General features: G+C 44.6%; 1 protein-coding gene across 1 annotated transcript in view; it reads left to right on the forward strand.

Annotated features, from left to right (window-relative positions):
* The window catches only part of LOC126170151 (nitric oxide synthase, salivary gland), a 718,067-nt gene that overhangs the window by 198,814 nt on the left and 500,885 nt on the right, over nucleotides 1-18,368 (forward strand). Inside the window, exon 2 of the mRNA XM_049920700.1 lies at nucleotides 2,436-2,575. Coding sequence (XP_049776657.1) covers nucleotides 2,436-2,575 — 140 coding nt within the window. The remainder of the gene's footprint in view (nucleotides 1-2,435; nucleotides 2,576-18,368) is intronic.

The raw sequence follows: 18,368 nt of genomic DNA on the forward strand, positions 1-18,368 counted from the left end.
TGAACATTTTTTTGCTCAAGATCATTGAAAAAGATATTTACCGGCAAGATACAAACATGAGCCATTCCATAAACCCAGAGAGAGAGATATGTAAATTGCACTAAAGTTTTACAGAAAGTTTCATAATTGAAAGCCTTCCAATGCGTCCACTTTCTGACACACACTGGGAGTCACGTTAAGGTTTCTGGTCACTGGGGAAACATTCCAGCCGTTGGCCTTTGCAACATGAATTGCAGCAAATATATTATTTATAATAAATTTGGAAAGAAGTGGACGCAGACCTGCTCTCTTTCCCTCCAACGGTCACAGATGAAGACGCTGTCTACTGCGCTACCGTTTCGACATGGCTGATGTACCTCGATATACGACATGTAAACACCGTATGTTCAAATACTATTATTTACATTTAATATGCAAATTGTACGAAAAAGACGCGCTTTTGGTACCTCACGAATGAACCATAGCACTAAAACAGTATAATTTCGTACCACAGAACAGACTAACAACATCAACAACAGAAAACTGTTCCTGTCATTTTATTATAAGAAATCGTAGCTAAAATGTCGGTTTTCGAAAGATCCTCAATTTTCTGATACTTTGAAACAGCTTATATTCGTACCACTTACTCTCCGAGAAAGAAATCCCACCAAACACGTTGTTTACCGCTGTTGAGTATGGCGGCTCCTACGTTTCGCTTGTGATGTAAAGCTACGTCGCATCTCTTTGGCCACGTTCATCTCCCTATGGCAAAAATTTGACATGCCAGATTCTTTATTTCACGATCCGTTGTGTAGCGGAACGTGCAGTTCCACGCTGTGACGTCACTAGCTTTTCGTCCACGTACGTTTTGTCGTCCCCTGTGAGAACAGCTTTAGATGTGGAATGCACACTGGGGACGAGAAAAGCCAAGTGGTTAAAACCGATACCGGAATTTTAGTTCTGAATAACCATATTTTTCAGTAACTGTTTGGTTTCGGTTAAAACAGTTGATGTTTATTTTTTACTAATAACCGAGAAAAAAATCTATCAGCCATAGCAGCAGTGGTAATTTTTCGTTATTAAAAAAATCTTTTTTAAAGCAAGGAGTATTCTCTATTCGTATAATTTACACTGGTGTAAAATATTGCGTTATTATAGAAATTGGGAAAAGCGTCCAGTGCTATTTTAATAACAGTGCGCGGTTGTTAGCACACTTCACTCTCATTCGGGAGGACGACGATTCAAACCCGTGCCCGAAAATCCAGATTTAGGTTTAAGGCGATGTTCCGAAGTTGCTCCAGGTAAATTCCGGGATGGTTCATTAGAATGGGTACAGCCTTCTTCCTTCCCCATCCCTGACACAATCCGAGCTTTTGCTCCGTATCTAATGAACTGGATGTCGACTGGAGGTTAAACCCAATCTTCCTTCCTTAATCACAATGCCGACAGAAACGAGCAAGAAATGACATAGCGATGAAGTACAATGCTTCATTTGGTTGTTTGTCGCTTCTATGAAATAATACAGGAGAAAGAAAATCACCGCAACCGTTATAAGTCAAAAACTTCACAACAATTCATTTACGACAATCAGTAAAAATGGCTTCCTAAGTGTTTATAATACGTCTTTATTTGCTTGTGGCCACAGAGAATGGACAAGTTAACACGATAAACAGAGTCCTCTAACCGCAGCTTTCTCGCTTTAGCACTGACCGTTCGTAATGCACAGATACAGATACGGTCCACGATTCCAACTTGATTTTTGAGCAGAGTTTCAGAAAATTTGAATTCTTGCGACCTTTTTTTTGTGGTATCCAACCATTTTCAACTTTTCGAGGAAAGCAGAGAACAGTGGACGGAATAAGTTTTCTTTTATTTGCCTTTTTAATGCAATTTTTTGATTCACTCTATCCTGGTACGGAGAGAGTCAAAATTTTTTAATCTTTCTTCGGCAATAATAGGCCGCGCCGGATTAGCCGAGCGGTCTATGGGCGCTGCAGTCATGGACTGTGCGGCTGGTTCCGGCGTAGGTTCGAGTCCTCCCTCGGGCATGGGTGTGTGTGTTTGTCCTTAGGACAATTTAGGTTAAGTAGTGTGTAAGCGTAGGGACTGATGACCTTAGCAGCTAAGTCCCATAAGATTTCACACACATTTCAACACATTTTTGACAATAATAGGATCAGAACACCGAAAAGTCAGTAATTTCAGAAACAGGTTATCCTGAGCGGTTTTAACAGAAAGGTTAAATTGGGGTGCTAAAAGGCAAACGATATAACCGAACACCTTTTGTTAGCGATAATCGCCATCCCTAATGCAGATTTCGTACATTTTCTTAATTGGTGTATCAAGAGAGTTAAACAGTTAACCAAGAAATCCTAGGAAATCGCCTAACAGTAAATTAAACACTTTGCTGACCGTCTGACACAAATAAAGATGAATACTATTATTGACTGTTGCAGTCGACACAATGCACGCCGAAGACATGCCTGGGGAGCCTGATGGCCATGCCTGGTCGGAGTACCACAGCACCGAGATCGCCGGAGGAGCTTCTCAAACACGCCAAGGACTTCCTGGACCAGTACTTCACATCCATACGAAGGTAAGCCAGCGAAATTTAGCTACTTCCTACGCAGTAGGCCTGCTGACCGCATGGATTGTCTGTTTTAAGCGCTTACATGGGCCACATCTAACCCGTCTGCCACAGTTTTCGTGCCCTGTACGGCCTGAATGAAAAGAGCTTACCCCAGCTAGTGGGAGAGATAAATACTGATAGGCCGTCGGTATCTCATATTATTATTCTACACAGTATCAGACTGTGTGGACTACGACCCTACTTGCAGGGAGCCACTGATATGAATGGATGCTGGGGTAAAGTTGTAGAAATCGCAACAAAAATAAAAGATTTAGGAAGTAGCGCGAAGAGCACAGAACAATGTACTCTTAACCGAGGGCAGCTACCACTGACATTGACACATTCAGTGAATGACACATGGAGATAATATTCACCGAAAGCTACATAAGTTGAACTGAAGAAGTTTCGGATTGAGAACCCTGAACTACACCACTGACCATTAAAATTGCTGCACCAAGAATAAATGCAGATTATAAACGGCTATTCATTGGACAAATATATTATACTAGATCTGACATGTGATTACATTTTCACGCAATTTAGGTGCATAGATTCTGAGAAATCAGTACCCGGAACAACCACCTCTGGCCGTAATAACGGCCTTGATACGCCTGGGTATTGAGTCAAACAGAGCTTGGATGGCGTGTACAGGTACAGCTGCCCATGCAGCTTCAACACGATACCACAGTTCATCAAGAGTAGTGACTGGCGTTTTGTGACGAGCCATTTGCTCGGCCACCATCGACCAAACGTTCCAATTAGTCAGAGGTCTGGAGAATGTGCTGGCCAGGGCAGCAGTCGAACATTTTCTGTATCCATAAAGTCCCGTACAGGACCTGCAACATGCGGTCGTGCATTAACCTCCTGAAATGTAGGGTTTCGCAGGGATCGAATGAAGGGTAGAGCCACGGGTCGTAACACATCTGGAACGTAACGTCCACTGTTCAAAGTGCCGTCAATGCGAACAAGAGGTGACTGAGACGTGTAACCAGTGGCACCCGATACCATCACGCCGGGTGATACGCCAGTATGGCGATGACGAATACACGCTTCCAATGTGCGTTCACCGCGATGTAGCCAAACACGGATGCGACCATCATGATGCTGTAAACAGAACCTCGATTCATCTGAAAAAATGACGTTTTGCCATTCGCGCACCCAGTTTCGTCGTTGAGTACACCATCGCAGGCGCTCCTGTCTGTGATGCAGCGTCAAGGGTAACCGCAGCCATGGTCTCAGAGTTGATAGTCCATGCTGCTGCAAACGTGGTCGAACTGTTCGTGCAGATGGTTGTTGTCTTGCAAACGTCCCCATCTGTAGACCCAGGGATCGAGACGTGGCTGCACGATCCGTTACAGCCATGCTTATAAGATACCCGTCAACACGACTGCTAGTGATACAAGGCCGTTGGGATCCAGCACGGCGTTCCGTATTACCCTCCTGAACCCACCGATTCCATATTCTGCTAACAGTCAACGCGAGCAGCAATGTCGCGATACGATAAACCGCAATCGCTATAGGCTACAATCCGACCTTTATCGAAGTCGGAAACGTGATGGTACGATTTCTCCTCCTTACACGAGGCAACGTTTCACCAGGCAATGCCGGTCAACTGCTGTTTGTGTATGAGGAATCTGTTGGAAACTTTCCTCATGTCAGCACGTTGTAGGTGTCGCCACCGGCGCCAACCTTGTGTGAATGCTCTGAAAAGTTAATCATTTTCATATCACAGCATCTTCTTCCTGTCGGTTAAATTTCGCGCCTGTAGCACGTCATCTTCGTGGAGTAGCAATTTTAGTGGCCGGTAGTGTAGGTTTTGGCAACAAAAGGGGGGGGGGGGTGAGGGGGGTTGGTACAATTCGGTGAACCTTACCCCGCGGCTGGCGCTGCTGCTCTCGCCTTAGTATAGCGAAATAACCGCGATCGGCACAGACCCGAAACGTCTGTCGAAACCGGGCATCACTATTAGACCGTGCCCGACCTCACGAAACGTTAAGCTTTACCGCCGCATGACGGAGCGTATGTATAGACAATGTGCGGTTGCTACCGAGATGGCAGCTAGTGGAACAGCCAATAAGACGTTCCAGAATGGACAGGAGCGGCGATGATCAGGGCTGGTTGGCAGCGCTCAGTAGTCTGTCTATGGCTGAAAGCAGGAAGTTCCTGTGCCATCCTGCTGCGTGGTCAGGCGGCTAGCTCTCGCTTGCTGGGCCATAGACCGGGCCGCTTCCTTTTTGCCCCAGAAGTTTCCTAAGCAGGCGCAACCTCGGCCGTTCGGACAGCCAGTTGTTCTGTGTTCGTGCGCGCCTCAAGACGAAGAAAATTCTCTTTTAGACTTGAATCTTCTTATTGGTCAACGTCGTTTTGAACAGTTTATTAATTCCTCTCAAAATGACATCAGTCGAGAACGGCCATCGAGATCCGTTTTCAGATCGCGGTTCCTCTGTAGATAGGGGACTATTATTACAAGATTCCTTTCGTTTCTGTAATTATTTAGCTGCCTTAACTCGCGGTGAAGTCTTTAGGTACTCCGAAATAAAATTTATTCGCAAACTATGGACAGACCAGCGTTTTTTTTCCTCGTCGAAAGGTCCCGAATCTATCACTTGATTTTCTATTCATTAATTACGCTCAATTCATCCTTTGTTTTCGTCCTTGTTCGGTCCCCCACGCACGTCACTGCACATGGCGTTGTTAGGGGGGTTGGTAACACGATGAGTTACGATCGTTACATATACAGGGTGAATGCGTACTACACGGACAAAATTTCGGACGTTGTTCCGGGAGCATCTTCTCTGTTTTTTGACATAGAGGCCCGTGGTTTCCATTGTTTTGTTGCGTAGTAGTAATGTAACTACGGTTTATTCGGTAGTTTCCTCCATTACCTATGTTTCTATGAAAATAATTTCACAACAGTGATAAAACTTGGGGCATTCAGTCACCAAAAAATAGAGTAAAGTAACAGCCATCAAAGATACACTGCAATCTGATGCGATTGCCGTGTGGAATCAGCTCACTGTAGCTTCCCGTGTCGCTGTGCTATTGCATTCAGTGAACCCACACACGAGATACATATCGGCCGATTCAGCAGTAAACCTATCCATAGAGTATTATTTTAGAGGTTTGTAGTAATGATCTTGTCACCTCTGCGTGATCTAGCACGTCGAATGCGTTCATCCCAAAATGTAATGGGGCTTATATTGACAGTAAATATCATAGGACACCTTATTATGTTAATATTTCTAGTAAGACTGGTAAGCGTCTTGTCTACAAGACCGGCATATTCTGTCCCAAAGACTAATGGCCTTAAATTTAGACATGAACAGGAGACAAAGCGGGGTAACTAAGTCACTAGGTGCGTATTGCATCACGTGTGACGATTGTGATTCCAGGTATATAAGCCCGAAAGTAAGAAGCTTTGAGGTCCGTTTTAGAGAACATAGTAACACCTCCGGCGCTGGGGCAGCTTTGAGTGCCATTTACATTTAAGAGGCCATTCATTTACTAGCCTATATTCAAATTTGCAGTTGCCGCACTAGGAAAATATGGGTATTGCACTCAAAATTTTAGAGGAGATTGAAATTTGTCGGTCACTAAAAGGATTCCCAAAAACTACTCTTGACGCAAAAGTCTGTTACCCAATATTGATTTCTAGGTAGATAATAGTTAGCCCACCAAACTGTTGCATCCTTACAGGACGCTGTTACTTTTTGTGACTCTCGATTTCGTAAGACATGGTTTCATTTGGTTTTATTCTCAATCGACGTAACTGTCTTTTTTTAAAAAATAAAATAAAAATCGACTTGTTTATGTGCTGTTCTGTGCTATGGATACTCTATGCGCTTGCTGGTTCTAAAAACTAGTGCAATGAAGCATTCAAAAACATGTTATTAGCAAGGTTTTTTCAGGAGTGTATTAACTTCCATTTTTTAAACGTTTTAGCTATAGAACCTTTCTTGTCATAGATAGCTTAAGTCCGTTGCGATACTCACGCTACCGCCCCCTCGAACATGTGGCTCGTAATACCCATCCACCAGTACTGTTTTATGCGCTCTGAGACATTCAAGGCTCTTTTATACGCTTCAGTAGAAGTTAAGACATGCTAATGTGGCGATTTTAGTCAGTTCCCATAATTACACGAGAGTCAGAAATTTAAATAGTTTTATCCGCCAGCCTCTCACTCATAGGTGCGGCACGTTCCCTGTCAGTTCGATTACAGATTTGTTCCAGGCATTAGACAGCGGGTGATGGCCAGCAAATGAGAGGGAACATACTGAACAGTGAACAGGTGTCAAACAAATGTGTAATGGTAAGTACTAGAAAACATATCGTTAAACCGACAACAACGCACGATGTGACGTTACTATGATTAATGTTTGTATATTTTTACTGCAACAGTCTCATTCTTAATCTATACCTACGGGTCATCATGTAGACACACAGGAGTAGAAATATTGTTTGAACTGAGAGGAAAGATGAATTTATTTCTGAAATGCTATACAGTCCATAGTCAGGGAAATACGAATCGAATCGAGGCATTTAAGGCGCACGGCAGATACACGTGGAAGTGAAAAAAGTCACGGGATACCACTTAACATCGTATCGGACCATCTCTTCTCCGGTGTAGTGTAGCAGCTCAACGTGACATGGACTCAACATGTCGTTAGAAGTATCCTGCAGAAATAATGAGCCAGGTTGCCCCTCTAGCCGTACATAATTGCGAAGGTGTTCCCGGTGCAAGATTTTGTGCATCAACTGACCTCTCGATTATGCATCATAAATATTCGATGGGATTCTCGTCGGGCGATCTGGGTGGCCAAATCGTTCGCTCTAATTGTCCAGAATGTTCTTGAAATCTATCGCGAACATTTGTAGTGCGGTGATACGGCGCATTTTCATCCAAGAAAATTCCATCGTTGTTTGGGACCATGAAGTTCGTGAATGGCGGCGAATGATCTCCAAGTAGCTGAACATAAACATTGCCAGTCAATGACCCAGTCCATTCCAAGCAAACACGGCCCACACCATTATGGAGACACCACTAGCTTGCAAAGTGCCCTGTTGACAGCTTGAGTCCATGGCTTCGTGGGATCTGCGCCACATTCGAACCCTACCCTCAACTCTTACTAACCGAAGTCGGGACTCATCTGACCAGGCCGCGATTTGCAGTCGTCTGTGGTCCAGCCGATATGGTCACTACCCCAGGAGAGACGCTGCAGGCGATGTCCAGCTGTTAGCAAAGGACTCACGCAAGTCGTCAGTCGTCTGCTGCCACAGTCCATTAACGTCAAATTTCTCCCCTCCCCCCCCCCCCCACCACCAGCACCCCACCTACCCCTCCCCCAACCCCACAGTTCTAAAGGATACATTGGTCGTACGCCTCACATTGATTTCTGCAGTCTATTAACTCTGACATCTCTATCTAAACGTTGCTGCGCTCGATCGTTAAGTGAAAGCCGTCAGCCACTGCGTTATCCGTGGTGAGAGATAAAGCCTCAGATATGGGTGGACAGTGTCTTGAATGGAGGATATAAGATGAACATCAACAAAAACAAAACGAGGATAATGGAATGTAGTCGAGTTAACTCGGGTGATGCTGAGGGAATTAGATTAGGAAATGGGACACTTACAGTAGTAAAAGAGTTTTGCTATTTGGGGAGCAGAATAACTGATGATGGTCGAAGTAGAGAGGATATAAAATGTAAACTGGCACTGGCAAGGAAAGCGTTTCTGAAAAAGAGAAATTTGTTAACATCGAGTATAGATTTAAGTGTCAGGAAGTCGTTTCTGAAAATATTTGTATGGAGTGTAGCCATGTATGGAACTGAAACATGGACGATAAGTAGTTTGGGCAAGAAGAGAGTAGAAGCTTTCGAAATGTGGTGCTACAGAAAAATGCTGAAGATTTAATGGGTAGATCACATAACTAATGAGGAGGTATTGAATAGAACTGGGAAGAAGAGGAGTTTGTGGCACTACTTGACTAGAGCAAGGGATCGGTTGGTAGGACATGTTCTGAGGCATCAAGGGATCACCAATTTAGCATTGGAGGACAACGTGGAGGGTAAAAATCGTAGAGGGAGACCAAGAGATGAATACACTAAGCAGATTCAGAAGGATGTAGGCTGCAGTACGTACTGGGAGATGAAGCAGCTAGCACAGGATAGAGTAGCATGGAGACCTGTATCAAACCAGTCTCAGGACTGAAAACCACTGCAACAACAATGGGTTTCTCAGCACACTATTGCACTTTATATTCTCTAAGGATTTCCGAAAGCCGGCCAGAGTGGCCGAGCGGTTCTAGGCGCTACAGTCTGGAACCGCGCGACCGCTGCGGTCGCAGGTTCGAATCCGGCCTCGGGCATGGGTGTTTGTGATGTCCTTAGGTTAGTTAGGTTTAAGTAGTTCTAAGTTCTGGGGGACTGATGACCACAGCAGTTAAGTCCCATAGTTCTCAGAGCCATTTGAACCATTTGATTTCCAAAATGGTCTGTTCCATGCGTCTAGTTCAAACTGTCATTCCGCATTCAAACTTTGGTAATCTACGTCGGATACCTTTTCTCGTGAATCACTGGATTACGAATCACAGGTCCGCCAATGCGCTTCCTTTTTGTACCTTCTGTACGTTATACTACCCCCAACTATTATATGTGCGTATCGCTGTCGCACGTTTTTTTGGCACGTCAGTGTAGACACGATAACAGTATGTCTGCGATGAAATCGTGGCAGCCGCGGAAATGGCCGCTGGAGTGATTCTGTGGTGGTACCAATGCAAAGTTCGTAAGTTCTTTCCCTACTTCGCCCTGTCCTCTTGCGGGAGAAGTAACTCCCTGGCCATGAATTTTGCACCGTACACTTAGAACGTCTGCTGCTTTCCAATCACTCGGTGATTACATTTAAACAAGGAGAGTGGTCTGGCGAACTTTGTCAACGCATTATAAACTTGACGAATCCATTTTACTGGTGACAATGGAATTCCCAACAGGTTAGCTTACGTCAGCCTGTTCGAGAGTTAACACTAGATAGATTGAAGGCTATGTCTGGGGAATCTTTCGCTTTCTGTTAGCGTATTTTCTCGGACATACATGTTATATGAATATCCACGTGGAAGGAAGATTGGATTTTGAAGACCCGTCGACACAGAGGTCATTAGAGACGGTGCAAAAGCTCGGATTGTGTTAAGAATGGGGAAGCAAATCGACCGTGTCTTTTCAAAGGAATCATGCCGGCATTTACCTGAAGCGATTTAGGGAAATCACGAAAAATCTGAATCTGGATGGCCGGTCGTGGCTTTCAACCGTCGTCCTCCCGAATGCGAGTCCACTCTGCTAACCATTGCGCCATCTCGCTCGGTACCAACATCGATTATTACGTGACTGGGTCCACTGTGAGCGCGCAGTGTTTGTCGAAATTCACGGCGAAAATGCGAGGTGGCTTTAATGTGAGATTGACTTGAAAAACTTTCAAATGGTTAAATGGCTCTGAGCACTATGGGACTTAATATCGGAGGTCATCAGTCCCCTGGAACTTAGAACTACTTAAGCTTAACTAACCTAAGGACACCACACACATTCACGCCCGAGGCAGGATTCGAACCTGCGACCGTAGCGGTCGCGCGGTTCCAGACTGAAGCGCCTAGAACCGCTCGGCCACTCCGGCCGGCGAAAGTCTTTACTGAGCAATTTGTACAGAAAGGAGTCGTGAGGGAAACATCTTAGGTCCCCACGTAACTGACAGAGCAGAACTTACAGATTCATTTAACGGACGGCAGCGATGCAGTAACAGTTGAAGCATCAGTGTTAACAGGTATTACTAGGAATGCTAAGCAAGATATGAAAATATTTCCGCTTAGAGAATGACAGAAAACTAATTGGCAATTATCTGGGGACTATTATCTGGTGACTAACGGAGTACAAATGCATAAAATTCAGAAATATAGTGAAATACGCTTTAGGCTTGTATTTCCCGAACGGTGTCGAAAAGACACGGAGAAGACTCGGCGTGATCCAATACTCATTAGGAAGGGAAATTCCTTATAGAGTAGAACCCAGTAAAAGCTTTGTCGACAAACAAAGGCTGAATAAAGGTAGCGAGGGGAAGACCAGCTCACGTTTCGGTGTTCAGATATAATGTGAAATATTACACGCCACTATGCTAATATAAATATCCTGTCTGATTTTAGTGGCACAACCATTACATTTGTGTTATGATATGTAGAGATACATTCAATCTGTTTTAGAATATTCTACTCTTAGAAGAATCCTGGTCAAAAGTAGTTTACTCGTTTCACGAAAGTTTTACAGAGAAAGAGAGCTAATTTCACTGTGCAGAACGAACTGGTATTTCCTGTTAAGTTTCTTTAAGGTCAGCCGGCCGAAGTGGCCGAGCGGTTCTAGGCTCTACAGTCTGGAACCATGCGACCGCTACGGTCGCAGGTTCGAACCCTGCCTCGGGCATGGATATGAGTGATGTCCTTAGGTTAGTTTGTTTAAGTAGTTCTAAGTTCTAGGGGACTGATGACCTAAGAAGTTAAGTCCCATAGTGCTCAGAGCCATTTGAACCATTTCTTTTTTCTTTAACGTCATAGCACTTCGTCCAACATTTTCCAGTGGATAGATTATAAACCTGAAGTGTATTCCTATAGTTCTACAAAATACCTAACCACGGCTCCCACAATTTCTTACCTGCCTTATAGCCTAATATATGTTTTGTCGTAACAATGGGCGGAAATGAATAGCCAAGTCCTGACTGCACTGCACGGGACTGACAGCTCACAGATCACTGATGTTATGTAAGTACTTCCGATGTGTGGGGATTCTAGATCCTGGTCATGTGTTTCAATTTTCCTGTCTGTCTAATAATACGTCTTGTGTATGCTTCGACAACATTTTTGGATGCACGGCTTTGCACAACACGGTTTGTGGTATTTCTCATACATGCATGTCAGTATTAAAGTATCACATGAAGTCTGGTATACTTGGTCCCATTTTGACGTTGCTCTTTAGGTTCTTTTTACGGTTTGGGGAAGGGTGATGTTTAGTTATAAAATTAAAATACACAAGCACGACTCACGCCCCGTCCTCGCAGCTTTACTTCTGCCAGTACCTCGTCTCCTACCTTCCAAACTTTACAAAAGCTCTCCTGCGAGTCTCGGTCCGGCACACAGTTTTAATCTGCCAGGAAGTTTCATATCAGCGCACACTCCGCTGTAGAGTGAAAATTTCATTCTAGAAACATCCCCCAGGCTGTGGCTAAGCCATGTCTCCGCAATATCCTTTCTTTCAGGAGTGCTAGTTCTGCAAGGTTCGCAGGAGAGCTTCTGTAAAGTTTGGAAGGTAGGAGACGAGGTACTGGCAGAAGTAAAGCTGTGAGGACGGGGCGTGAGTCGTGCTTGGGTAGCTCAGTGGGTAGAGCACTTGCCAGCGAAAGGCAAAGGTCCCGAGTTCGAGTCTCGGTCCGGCACACAGTTTTAATCTGCCAGGAATTTTCATATCAGCGCACACTCCGCTGTAGAGTGAAAATTTCATTCTAAAACACACAGTTCATACTGAGCACCCAGAACATTATGACACCTACCTAATAGCTGGTATGTCCACCTTTGGCACAGATATCAGCGACGATGCGTCGTGGCATGGAAGCAATGAGGCCTTGGTAGATGCTTGGAGGGAACTGGCACAACATCTCCATACACAATTCACCTAATTACCGTAACTTCCGGGGAGAGCTGAGGGGGCGATGAGCTCTAACACGACGTTCAATCACATCTTAGATCGGGATTAGATCTGGTGAGTTAGGGGGCCAGCATATCAACTGGAACTCGCCACTGAATTCCTCGAACCACTCCATCGATGGTAATCAAGTGGTGTGCGTGGCCTACAAGCAGTGCGCGATGCTCCTTGGCGGTCATGGTGCCTTTCACGGGCTCCACTGGGCTCATGGATGCCCACGTGACTGTTCCCCAGAACGTAATGGAGCCGTCGCTAGCTTGTCTCCATCGCACGGTACAGGTGTCAATGAGCTGTTCCCCTGGAAAAACACGGATTTGCACCCTCCTATCGGCGTGATGAAGACGATACCGGGATTTATCAGACCATACCACGGTCTGCCACTGCGCCAACGTCCAGTGCCGATCGTCACGTGCCAATTTCGGTCGTAGTTCCCAAAGTCACGGCGTTATAATTGATACATGCGTGGGTCGTCGGCTGCGAAGGCCCAGATTTACGAGTGTTCGGTGCACTGTGTGATCAGACACACTTGTACTCCGCCCGGCATTAACGCCTGGTGTTAGTTCCGCCACAGTTCGCTGGTTGTCCTGTTTTACCAATCTACCCAGCTTACTACGTCCCACATCTGTAATGAGGGGTTGCCGCCCAACCCCACGACGTTTGGACGTTGATTCACCTTGGTTTCGCCACGACTTGAAGACACTCACCGCAACACTCCCTGAACAACCGATAAATCTTTCAGTTTCCGAAACGCCCGTACCGAGCTTCCGGGCGATCACAATCTGCCCTCGGTCAAACGCATATAGACCACGCGCATTCCATATTCTGCACACGGACAGCACCCTTACTGATTCACCGTGCATATGATGACTAACAGTCATACCTCGCCATTTGACGCTGCTATCGCCTGGACAGGTTTATATCGACAGTTGGTCGGTGGTCACAACGTTGTGGCTCGTCAGTGCATTTCAATGTTAATACAGGATTGGAGTCCTCCCGTTTCCATGTTCTAGATAAATACGTAATCTACATCTACACCTACGTGCATAGTCTGCAAGTCACCTCTAAGTGCCCGGCATAGGATTCATCGAACCACCTTCACAATTATCTATTATTCCAATCTCGTATAGCACGCGGAAAGAACGAACAACTATATCTTTCCGTACGAGCTCTGATTTCCCTTATTTTATCGTGGTGATCGTTTTCCCCATGTTGGTTGGTGTCAACAAAATATTTTGCATTCGGAGGAGAAAGTTGGTGATTGAAATTTTGTGAGAAGATTCCATCGCAACGAAAAACGCCATTCTTTTAATGACGTCCAGACCAAATCGTGTATCATTTAAGTGACACTGTCTCCTATATTTCGCGATAATGCAAAACGTGCTTCCTTTCTTTGAACTTTTTAGATGTAATCCGCCAGTCCTACCTGGTAAGGATCCCACACCGCGCAACAGTATTCTAAAAGAGGACGGACAAGCGCAGTGTAGGCAGTCTCCTTAGGATCTGTTACATTTTCTAAGTGTCCTGCTAATAAAACGAAGTCTTTGGTTAGCCTTCCCAACAACATTTTCTAAGTGTTCCTTCCAATTTAAGTTGTTCGTAATTGTAATACCTAGGTATTCAGTTGAATTTACGGCTTTTAGATTAGACTGATTTATCGTGTAACCTAAGTTTCACGGATTCCTTTTAGCACTCATGTGGTTGACCTCACACTTTTCGTTATTTAGGGTCAACTGCCAATTTCCTCACAATTCAGATATCTTTTCTAAATCGTTTTGCAGTTTGTTTTGATCTTCTGATGACTTTATTAGTCGATAAACGACAGGATCATTTGCAAAGGACCTAAGACGGCTGCGCAGATTGTCTCCCAAATCGTTTATATAGATAAGAAACAGCAGAGGACCTATAACACTACCCTGGGGAACGCCAGAAATCACTTCTCTTTTACTCGATGACTTTTCGGCGATTACTACGAGCTGTGACCTCTCTGATATGAAGTCACAAATGCAGTGACATAACTGAGACGATATTCCATAAGCACGCAATTTCACTATAAGCCGCTTGTGTGGTACAGTGTCAGAAGCCGTCTGGAAATCCAGAAATATAGAATCAATGTGAAATCTCTTAATGGCGACTTGGTTCTTTTGACTAGCAGTTCTTTTGTAATTGACACTTTTTACTTTGTGTACTGAACTGTTAAGGTTGAGGCGATTGAAAGTTTAAAGGGAGGTTTACTATCTTTTGGTTCAAAAAATCGATTTTTAAAAAAAATGCATTTTTCGATCCATAAAAGTGTTTAGAATCTACCCCTCAATCGGTTTTTCCGAATACGGAACGGAAATGTTTGTTATTCGCGGTTGAACAAAACAATGCACCTGCCTGAAATCGGCCCTTTTCACGCACCAGTTTTTTTTCTTTCGGAGGACGTGTTATTGTACCGGTGCTTTGGAGGAAACACACTAAATTCAAATGAAAGCTTGAACGCGTGTGTTTGGAAGTTAGCCCCCAAGCATTTGCATTCTGGTGCGAACACTGTGGAGATTGCGACTTTTCTGGTAGTGAGCAGCTTCAAGGAAGAGTATTCAGAAATTCTGAAGACCATGACAACGATGGACGTCACCCTGGGACTCGATTCGACTCAGTTCGCCAAGCGTTCTGACGACCACCGGATTCAAGCGGACGAAAACCGCTTGTCACCGACCGTACGAGCGGCTCTGGAGCAGCGCAGGATGGCCTAGATCGATCAGAACGCCCTCTGTGAGGAAGAGGAAGGACTAGTTTATGGACCCGGAAAAGCAGATTGAACGTACGTTGCATAATATTGCATTTATATTGAGTCAAAACTTCAAACGCGTTTTTCTCGAAATTACGATATATATATATATATATATATATATATATATATATATATATATTTTTTTGCGCCGTTTGTTAAGTTCAAATCTACTGAACCGTTTGGCATGATTCTTTGTTTCCGACGAAGGTAGCAAAATTGTCTAGGAGTTGAACCACTTTTATTTCGATCCATCAACTATAAATATTTTTATTTCGCTGACGAATCCGAAAAATTGATGGAAAAACCCTATTTGAAAAAATACGGTTTTTTATCGCCTTTTTGTTTCCTATGGTCCAAATAACTTCAACTCCTAAAGAATCTTACATACTTCGCTAATGTCATCTCAATTTTGATCTCAGACGATCCAGCTGACCTGTGACATACCGCGCGTGGAGGTCTACATCGAAATTTTGTTTCGTTCCGACGGCACGTCCGCCTTTTCTCTTCGACGTTTCCTGTCGAAAAAATTCCAGTTCGCAGAGGAAATATCAATAAACACTTTGACCAAATTTGACATTGATATCTACAGCACTTCCCGAGAAAACAATTCTCAAGGAACACGCTTTTTTCGGGCCAAAGATGGTAAACCTCCCTTTAACTGGCACAGTAAACTGCTCCCGCGCCTATATAGGCAGAACAGTTATTAGTGCTTGAACGACTGCCCAACAAGTGGCAGCATGCCGCAGACAAGCGAGAAGCTACCACAATACCAGTTTTCGATGCTGGTGACTGCCCCGTTTGCGACATGCACCAAAGAAGAATAACGTTTTGTCATACCTTTCCTGAGTAATGACAGTACGAAACCTATTGAAATCCACCGTCGAATGAGGGTCCAGTGCCGGACAGAGTGGCCGAGCGGTTCTAAGCGCTACAGTCTGGAACCGCGCGATCGCTGCGGTCACAGGTTCGAATCCTGCCTCGGGCATGGATGTGTGTGATGTCCTTAGGTTAGTTAGGTTTAAGTAGTTCTAGGGGACTGATGACCTCAGAAGTTAAGTTCCATAGTGCTCAGAGCCATTTGAACCTTTTTTTTTTTTTTTTTTGAGTGTCCAGTACAGGAAGTGTACTTGTCGAGTGGAAAGTTGAGAAATGGCATGGCTTCTGCGGAAGATGCTGCCCGCTCAGGTCAGGCAAACTGCTTTGTGATGCCTGAGTGTATTGTAGCAGTTGCAGCAGATGAAGCCTTGTGATGGACATGTGCCGTGTCAGTGAACGAAATAGGTGCAACTATGAGCATGCCATGGCGTGCTTAACATTCGTTAAGTACAGACGTTGGGAAAAAGGGTGGTAACCCTGCGTGAAATGCATGTTAGAAAACAAATGCAGATAATAGCCAAGCCTGCAGTGTGCGCTGTTGCCTCTGACCACGAACGGTACCTGTGCCGTGCCCTCAAAACTTTGCAAGTGTCACACGTGGTTAGGACAGTGTTCTGTGTAGTTGTGAGTGCTTTATGTCGAGGCTAAGAGAATTTGAGTGTGGGTAAATTGTTGGTGCTTGTATGGTGTGCGATTCCACAAACAAGGTAACCGAAGTGTTATGGTGTTCCAACAGGCACTGTAAGGGGAAAGTGGAAAAGCATTATTCGCTGTGTTACAACGCGTAGGAAAGTGTGTGACGGACGATCATAGAACAGGGTTGTGACGAAAAATGAGAGGACGATAGCTGCAAAAGTCACGGCGCAACTGAATGCGGGACTAGCGAATCACGTCAGCATAAAAACGACAAGAAGTAAGATCCATAAGCTAGAAATTTCAGTGCGAACCTGAATTCCAAAACCCACACATCGGTGACGCAGATGTCTGTAACGGGAAAATGTGGTGCGAAGTCATAAAACCTGGACTGTAGAGCAATGGAAGAAAGTCATTATTCTTCGGATGACTCGTTGCACACTGTATCCAACTTTTGAGCGAGTTTGGTTGGTTGGTTGGTTTGTGGGATTGAAGGTACCAGACTGCTAGGGCCATAGGTCCCTTTTTCCAAAAACTTAAAACACCCACACAGACTAAAAACGAACAATGGAGACGGCAAGAGACGACACAGGACAAGAAAGACTCAGACAGAGGCCAGACAAAAGGAATTGAAATCACACAGAGTGTGACAGTGGTTGGTCGACCATAGAGACAACAAAGGAAAAGCCAAGAACCCAGAAACACACTAAAAAAACAGTCTAAAATCGTAGGCCCAAGGCCAGACTCAACACAAAAAATGACAACACACTTAGATTAAGTGATAAAAGCCCCCTGCCCGAATAAAACGCAAAACTAAGCCTGCCATGGCAGTGTCATCTGTTAAAAGGGCAGGAAGCGTATCAGGCAGCGCAAACGTCTGCATGAGCACAGTTAAAAGGGGGCAGGCCAACAGAATGTGACCGAGTTTACTTCAGAAGAATGAAACGTGGCGTGGACGGCCATATTTTAGTGGTCCGTGCGCCGTATGAATACTCTGGAAGGTCTCAAAAATACAGGCAAGAATTATTTGATCGTTTTGGCAGGTCACCTCTATTCGATGGTACAATGATTGTTTCCCAATGGTGCTTCTTTATTCCAAGACTACAGGACCCCTGCTCACACAGCTCTCAGAGTGGAACATTGGTTTTGTGAGTACGAAGATGAATTGTATCTCCTCTGTCCACCACAGGCGCCTTTGTGGTCTCGATCATCGTTACCTGAATTTGCAACTGCTTTGCAGGAGGAATGGTGTACGATTCCCTTTAAAAGTATCCGGGACTATATTTATGAATTCCGATACGACTGGAAGGTTCTGCGAATGCCCACGGGTTTCCCAACCCGTATTAGGGACGATAACTTGTTGTGTTTTTTGTGTTTCCGTATTTTTGTCCACTCTTGTGTCTGTTAGGTGTGTGCCACGACATCTCACTTCAGGACTGAAAAAGAGATACGTTGGCATGAGTGAATAACCTTTGCGGCGCTTTGACGCAGAAGGTGGTCAACTCATTGGGAGAATCTACAGGTAAGATCGTGCTGACTCTCTTTTGCAATGAATGAAGCGTTATTACAGAGCGTTGCACGCATAGTTGAGACAGAATGATCATTGCGTAACATTCTGGTTTACTGAAGAATTATCTTTGGCTTGCAGACGGACCAAATGGACATGTACGTCTAACTGAATGTGTCATTTTGCAATAAGACAATGCTTGACCTCACCGTGTCCGTGCAATAGTTGCAACGTTCACTCATC

The sequence above is a fragment of the Schistocerca cancellata genome, chromosome 1, assembly GCF_023864275.1.
Source record: "Schistocerca cancellata isolate TAMUIC-IGC-003103 chromosome 1, iqSchCanc2.1, whole genome shotgun sequence".
Classification (NCBI taxonomy): Eukaryota; Metazoa; Arthropoda; class Insecta; order Orthoptera; family Acrididae; genus Schistocerca; species Schistocerca cancellata.